The sequence below is a fragment of the Cetorhinus maximus genome, chromosome 21 (genome assembly GCF_964194155.1).
Source record: "Cetorhinus maximus chromosome 21, sCetMax3.hap1.1, whole genome shotgun sequence".
In the NCBI taxonomy this organism is placed as follows: Eukaryota; Metazoa; Chordata; class Chondrichthyes; order Lamniformes; family Cetorhinidae; genus Cetorhinus; species Cetorhinus maximus.
Window position 1 is genome coordinate 12,347,177 of NC_135899.1, and position 8,208 is coordinate 12,355,384.

The window sequence follows — 8,208 nt, forward strand, 5'->3', positions numbered from 1 at the left end:
TATTGTAGGGGTTACTATTGACCAGAAACTGAACTGGACTAGCCATATAAATACTGTGGCTACAAGAACAAGTCAGAGACTACTCCTAAAACCTTTCTACCATTTACAAGGCATAAGTCAGGAGTACGATGGAATACTCTCTGGTCGCCTGGATGAGTGCAGCTGCACATACACTCCAGAAGCTTGACACCATCCAGGACAAAGCAGCACATTTGATTGGCACCCCATCCACAAACATTCACTCCCTCCACCACTGATGTACAGTTGTAGCAGTGTGCACCATTTACAAGATGCACTGCAGGAATTCACAAGGCTCCTTCGACAGCACCTTCCAAACCCACAACAGTTACCATCTGGAAGCACAAGGGCAGCAGGCAGATGGGAACACCACCACCTGGAAGTTTTCCTCCAAGCAACTCATCATCCTGACTTGGAAATATATCACCTTTCTTTCAGTGTCGCTGGGTCAATATCCTGGAACTCCCTCCCTAACAGCACTGTGGGTGCACCTACACCACATGGACTGCAGCAATTCATGAAGACTGCTCACCACCACCTTCTCAAGGGCAATTAGGGATGGGCAATACATGCTGGCCTGACCAACGATGTCCACATCCCATAAAATTAATTTTAAAAAATTAGGTTAAGGGATAGGTCAATAGACATGCAGTGGCAGACATTTAAGGAGATATTTCAGGATACGCAGAATAGATGCATTAAAACGAGAAAGAAAAATTCCAAGGGGAGGATCCACCCACGGTTAACTAAAAATGTTAAAGATAGTATCAAACTTAAGAAATGCATATAATTGTGCAGGTCAGATCATTGGACAAAATATAAAAAACAAAAGATAAATGAGGGAAAAATTAGAGTACAAGAGAAAGCTAGCGAGAAATATAAAGACAGATAGAGTTTCTATCGATATTTAAAAAAGAAAAGAGTTAACAAAGTGAGCGTTGGTCCGATAGAAAGGGAGTCTGGGGAATTAATATTGGAAAATAAAGAGATGGCAGATGAATCGAACTGATATTTTGTATTGGTCTTCACTACTGAGGATATAAGTAGCATCCCAGAAATAGCTGTAAATCAGGAATTGGAAAGGAGGGAGGAACCCAAGCAAATTACAATCAGCAGGGAATTGGTACTTAGCAAAATTGTTGGAACTGCAAGTTGACAAGTCCCCGGGCGCTGATGGATTCCATCTTAGGGTCTTAAAAGAAGTGGCTGGTGAGATAGTTGATACGTTGGTTTTAATTTTCCAAAATTCACTAGATTCGGGGAAGATTCCATTCGATTGGAAAATAGCTAATGTGGCTCCTTAATTCAAAAAGGGAGGGAGACAGAAAGCAGGAAACTACAGGTCAGTTAGCTTAACAACTATCATAGGGAAAATGTTAGAAGATATTATTAAAGAAGGGAAGGGATTATAGAAGGGAACTTAGATAAATTCAAGGTAATCAGGGAGAATCAACATGGTTTTGTAAAAGGGAAATCATGTTTAACCAATTTATTGGAGTTCTTTGAAGAGGTAACGTGTTGTGGATAAAGAGGAGCCAGTAGATGTACTGTACTTGGATTTCCAGAACACATTTGATAAGGTGCCACATCAAAGGTTATTGTGGAAAATTAAAGCACATGGTGTAGGGGGTAACACATTGGCATGGATAGAAGATTGGCTAGCTAACAGGAAACAGGGAGTAGGCATAACTGGGTCATTTCCTGTTTGGCAGGATGTAAAGCTAGTATGCAGGTACAGCAGGTAATAAGGAAGGCAAATGGAATTTTGGCATTTATTGCTGAAGGAATAGAGTATAAAAATAGGGAAGTGTTGTTGCAACTGTACAAGGCATTGGTGAGACCGCACCTGGAGTACTGTGCACAGTTTTGGTCCCCTTATTTGAGGAAGGATGTAGTTGCATTGGAGGCGGTTCAGAGGAGGTTTACTAGATTGATTCTAGAGATGCGGGGCTTGTCTTGTGAGGAGAGATTGAGCAGTTTAGGCCTATACTCGCTAGAGTTTAGAAGGATGAGAGGAGATCTAATTGAGGTATATAAGATGCTAAAGGGGATAGACAAAGTAGACGTGGAATTGATGTTTCCCCTTGTGGGGCATTCTAGAATGACAGGCCATAGTTTTAGGCTAAGGGGTGGTAGATTTAAAATCAGAGGTGAGGAGGAATTACTTTTCTCAAAGGGTCGTGAATCTGTGGAATTCACTACAGTGAATGCCGGGACGCTGAATAAATTTAAGGAGGAGATAGACAGATTTTTAATTAGTAACGGGTTGAAAAGTTAGGGGGAGAGGGCAGGAAATTGGAGTTGAGGCCGAAATGAGATCAGCCATGATCATATTGAATGGCGGGGCAGCCTCAAGGGGCTGAATTGCCTACTCCTGCTCCTAGTTCTTATGTTCTTATGTAATGAGTGATGTGCCACAGGGATTATTGCTGGGGCCTCAACTGTACAATTTATACAAAATGATTTGGATGAAGGGGCTGGTGTTATGGTAGCTAGATTTGCTGATGACACAAAGATAGGTAGGAAAGTAAGTTGCGAAGAAGGTATAAGGAGGCTACAAAAGGATATAGGTGAGTGGGCAAAGATCTGGCAAATGGAGTATAATGCTGTAAAATGTGAGGTTGTCCATTTTGACAAGGCAAATAAAAAAGAAGCATACTATCTAAATAGTGAGAGATTGAGAGCTCTGAGATGCAGAGGGACCTGGGTGTCCTAGTGCATGAATCACAAAAGTTAGTATGCAGGTACAGCAAGTAAGTAGCAAAGCTAAGAGAATGTTAAGTAAAAACAGAAAATGCTGGAAAAAGTCAGCAGGTCTGACGGCATCTGTTGGGAGAGAAATAGAGTTAATGTTTCGAGCGTGTATGACTCTTCTTCAGAGCTTCTTCAGTAAAGCGATGGAAGGGGTCATCAACAGTGCTATCAAGCAGCACTTCCTTAGCAATAACCGGCTCACTGATGCTGAGTTTGGGATCCACCAGTGTCACTCAGCTCCTGACCTCATTACAGCCTTGGTTCAAACATGGATAAAAGCGCTGAACTCCAGACGCAGCTCTGAAGAAGAGTCAAACAGACTCAAAACATTAACTCTGTTCCTCTCTCCACAAATGTTGCCAGCCCTGCTGAGTTTTTCCAGCATTTTCTGTTTTAATTTAAGATTTCCAACATCCGCGGTATTTTACTTTTAGTTAATAGAATGTTATTGTTTATTGCGAGGGGAATTGAACACAAGAGTAGGGAGGGTTATGCTTCAGTTAAACAGGACATTGGTGAGGCCACATCTGGAGTATTGTGTACAGTATTGCTCTGCTTATTTAAGGAAAGATGTAAACGCGTTGGAAGCAGTTCAGAGAAGGTTTACTAGCCTAATACCTGAAATAAGCATGTTGTCTTCTGATGAAAGGTTGGACAGGTTAGGCTTGTACCCGCTGAAGTTTAGAAGAGTAAGAGGTGACTTGATTGAAATATATAAGATCCCGAGGGGACTTAACAGGGTAGATGTGGAAAGGATGTTTTCTCTTGTGAGAGAATCTAGAACTAGGGGCCACTGTTTAAAAATAAGGGGTCACCCATTTAAGACAGAGATGAGGAGAAATTCTTTCTCGCAGTGGATTGTGAGATATGGATTTCTTTTCCTCAAAGGGTGGTTGAGGCAGAGTCTTTAAATATTTTTAAGGCAGAGGTAGATAGATTCTTGATAAGCAAGGGGTGAAAGGCTATTGGGGGTAGACGGGAATGCGGAGTTGAGGTTAAAATTAGATCAGCCATGATCTTATTGAATGGTGGAACAGGCTCGAGGGGCTGAGTGGCCTACTCCTGCTCCTAATTCATATCTTCACATGGAGTATTGTGTCCAATCCTGGGCACCACACTTTAGGAAGGATGTGAAAGTATTGGAGAGGGTTGAGAAGAGATTTACCAGAATGGTACCAAGGATGAAGGACATCTGTTATGTGGAGAGAATGGAAAAGTTGGGATTGTTTTTAGAGTAGAGAATGTTACCTGAAGAGATCTATCTGAGATGCTCAAAATCATAAAGGGTTTTCATACAGTAAATAAGAAGAAACTGTTTCAAGCAGCTGAAGGTTCGGTTAATAGAGGACACAGATTTTTGGCAATTGGAGAAAAACAGAGGCTAAATGAGGAGAAGTTATTTCATGCAGTCATTTTTTATGATGTAGAATGCACACCATTTAAAAGGTAGTGGAAGTAGATTCAATAACTTTCAAAGGGAAATTGGATAAATACTTGAAAAGGAGAAATTGGCAGGTCTATAAGAAAAATTCAGGTGGGTGGGGCTAGAGGGATCGATCTTTCGAAGAGCTTGCTCAGGCACGATAGGCTGAATGGCCCCTTTTGTATCATTCAATGATTCTATATCCATTATTCTAAATGTGAATCATCTGAACTCCTCGATTAGATTCCAGTCTGTAACTCACTCCCAGGTATCCATTATTCTATATATAAACCATCTGAACCCCTCGATTAGATTCCAGTCTGTAACTCACTCCCAGGTATCCATTATTCTAAATGTGAATCATCTGAACTCCTCGATTAGATTCCAGTCTGTAACTTACACCCAGGTAACCATTATTCTAAAGATAAACCATCTGAACCCCTCAATTAGATTCCTGTCTGTAACTCACTCCCAGGTATCCATTATTCTAAATATGAATCATCTGAACCCCGCGATAAGATTCCAGTCTGTAACTCACTCCCAGGTAACCATTATTCTAAAGATAAACCATCTGAACCCCTCAATTAGAATCCAGTCTGTAACTCACTCTAAGGTATACATAGCTCAATGCACTGTGTGTGTGTGTGTGTGTGTGTGTGGGCATGTGTGTGGGTGGCTGGCCAATGCAGTATATCAACGTGCCATCAAAAGATAGCCAATAGTGTGACTTTGGTACCAGACGCATCATAGTCAATATTTAACCACTTGAAGGCCTGACCTCTCAATTATCCAAGGTCGATTTGACAAACCTGCTGTGACATTATTTTTAAAGAGCATGCTTTCAGCTGCCATTGGCAGCTTCCCCTTTTTTAATTAGTAACTTATTCGGTTCCTCAGTGGCTTAGAACCAGAGGTTATGCCACGCTGCTGAAGACTTTGGAAGGTCAGTCTGCTCTATCATTGTCTACACCAGTAACTCACTGCATTTCCAATTTGGTAATGGGAAAGTCAGTGCTGGGTGATAAAATTAGATAGATTCCCAGTTCTCCATCCCAAGGACTGCATAATAAATTACCTAAAGAAGGGAATGCACTTCCCCTGGCCCTTGAAACAAGAAAAGGAGACCTTACATTTATATATCTCCTCTCACAACCTCAGGACATTCCAGAGAGCAGCATAGTCAGTGAAGAACTGTTTGCAGTGTAGTCACTGCTGTAATGTAGAAAATACAGGAGCCAATTTGCACCCAGCAAGCTAAACTCCCGCAAACAGCGGTGTGATAATTACCAGATAATCTGATTTTGTGATGTTGATTGTGGGATAGATATTGGTCCGAACAGAAGGAAAAACTCACCTGCTTTTCTTCAAAGTCATGCCGTGGGATCATTTACATCCACCTGAGAGGGCAGACTGGGCCTCGGTTTAAAGTCTCCTCCAAAAGATAGTACCTCTGACAGCGCAGTACTTTCTCAGTACTGCACTGGAGTGTCAGAATTGCTCAAACCTCTAGAGTGGGACTCTGATTCAGAGGTGAGAGTAGCATAAATAAATGACAACTAAAAGGAAAAAGCAAACTAGTGGGCTCCTTTAGCGGCACAGATCAGCCATGACCTAACTGAATGGCAGAACATGCTTGATGGGCTGAATGGTCTGCTTCTTTTCTGACGTAAGATGGTCAATATTTATCCTTCAACCAATATCATTAAAAACACATCACCTGGTCTTTTTATCATGTTGCTGTTTTTGGACGCTTGCTGTGTGCAAATTATCTGTTGCAATACAACAGTGACCTTCAAAACAAAAGTACTCCATTGGCTGTAAAGCACACTGGGTCATCCTGAGAATGAGAAGGCCACTATATAAAATATGTTGTTGTTAGTGGGTAAATGAGCCATTCCTTGCCTCTGTAACCTCCCGCACTCCTACAGATCTCAGTACACCTCCAATCCTCCGATTTCCATCGCTCCACTATTGGTGACCATGCCTTCAGCTGCCTGGGCCCTAAGCTCTGGAATTCCCTCCCTAAATCTCTCCACCTCTCTATCTCCCTCCTTTAAGATGTTCCTTAAAGCCTACCTCTTTGAACCCTGCCTTAATATCTCTTTGTGTGGCTCAGTGTCAAATTTTGTTTGATAATTGTTCCTGTGAGGCACCTTGGGCCATTTTATGATGTTAAAGGCGCTATATGAATGTAAGTTGTCATTGCTGTGCTGGCCAGTTGCAAAACTCTCAGACACTCCTGGTTTGACCCCAACCCAGTAGAGTTAACTGTTATCAGGCAGCACCGGGCAAAGGAACCATCTTGATAGTGTCAGTGTGTCCTGTGCAACAGGCAATGAATTTCATGGAAAAATACACTTTTCCATGACAGTTCCTAACTATGCAGTGCAATCTAATAAAAGCACCTTAGCACATATCATCACAGTGCTCGGCACAGACAACACACAATCCTTCCAGTGCTGATGCAACAGAAGTTTGCAAAATACTTTTGTAAATGACAAAGTGGGGGAGATGTTGACCTTTGGTGACAGTGGGTTGAGTTGGCTGCTTGTTTTACATCTCTCCCCATTCTTGCTTCCATTGAACTCAGATGGGAAGAGACAAAAAAACAGGGTTACTGCCTTGCTATTGTCCATCTTGCACCATTGTGAAAAGCTAAGATCTACCCCATTATCTGTTTAAGCTGTGGTAACGTTGACATGATGACTTATTTTGCGCTAGGCAGTAAGATGTTCATTTCACTCCCTTCCACTCTGCAAACTGTTTTCCTCCCTGCCCCACCTTGCCCATAGCTGCCATCAGTTCACTGAATGGATTTTTTCATGTCTTCCTTCTCTTTCACTCTCTCCATTAGACTTTTGGCCATTTTATTTTCAATCCTACCACCCCACCCCCACCCCCCACCCCACGCCCTCCTACCACAATTATCTTCTCTCCACTCCTGGCCTGCTCAGACTTGTACTGCTATGTGATACCGGCCTCCTTTCTTGGTATCTTCGCTCTGTCCTTCACTTCTGGGCCTAGATGGTGACTGCACGGCTACTGCATAGGGCATCCCACAAACACATTCAGATACACTCACTCTGTCTCACACACACACACATTTCCAGCAGGGTAGTAATCTACCAGCTAGAAATCAAAAACTGAATTCTCTGTCCTTTCCCCTAGCACAGAAGCATGCTTTAGGTCAGCCCTGACTGCCATCAGAACAGGCCAGGAATCCAACCTCAGCACCTTGCCTGGCTTGATTCCACGTTCAATTTTTACCTGTCCTAGCCACCGGTGCGTAGTTTGAAAAAAGTGGCCTGTCCCCCTGGCCTTGTTTATTTTTACCTGGGTCTTGTTGAGGCTTCCAGCATCCATCTTGTCATCATATTTACATTGCCAAAAGAGCATGATGAGATAGAGTAACTTTTCCCACAGTTCCCGGAACATGACTATACAAAAAAACAGCACTTTCCAAAATAAATTGTGCCGACTGATTCCCAAATTTACAACCGTCACAGATCCGAGTGGACTCCGAGGGTACTGGACACTTGATGCTGGGTATTATATTACAGGGCAATTATTAACCGCATTTCCCAATAAGGTTGAACCTTGAGCTGAGCTGGGGAGGAGCAATCAGGGGAAAATAATGTTCCTCAGTCAGGAAAGATCTATGGGGAAAAGCTTCCCATTTCCTGTTTTCGATTTTGTATCCTTCATACCAGAACCACAGGATTCATTCTTTACAAGTTGTTCTTTTGAAAAGACAATGTGTCCTTGCCTTTGGGAAAGTTACTCTTGTTTGGCAATCATTTAGCAAAACCTTGTCATGCACATGATGCAAATCAGGTCAATATCCATCATTAAAGGGGCAAAATTATGGTGAAAAATGGTGCAGGGTTACTTTGGTTATTTTCTGCAACCCCACCCAACCTTCCCCCTAATTCAAACTCATGCAGACCTTCCTCTCACTCCTGAATGTGAGCCCAAGGTGTGTCTCTACTCTCTCCCTCCGACTTGCTGGCCCC

General features: G+C 42.5%; 1 protein-coding gene across 1 annotated transcript in view; it reads right to left on the minus strand.

The window, feature by feature from the left end:
• The window catches only part of LOC144695680 (apolipoprotein M-like), a 30,245-nt gene extending 22,501 nt beyond the window's left edge, over positions 1–7,744 (minus strand). Inside the window, exon 1 of the mRNA XM_078566617.1 lies at positions 7,529–7,744. Coding sequence (XP_078422743.1) covers positions 7,529–7,630 — 102 coding nt within the window. The 5' untranslated portion in view covers positions 7,631–7,744. The remainder of the gene's footprint in view (positions 1–7,528) is intronic.
• Between the last annotated feature and the right edge of the window lie 464 nt (positions 7,745–8,208).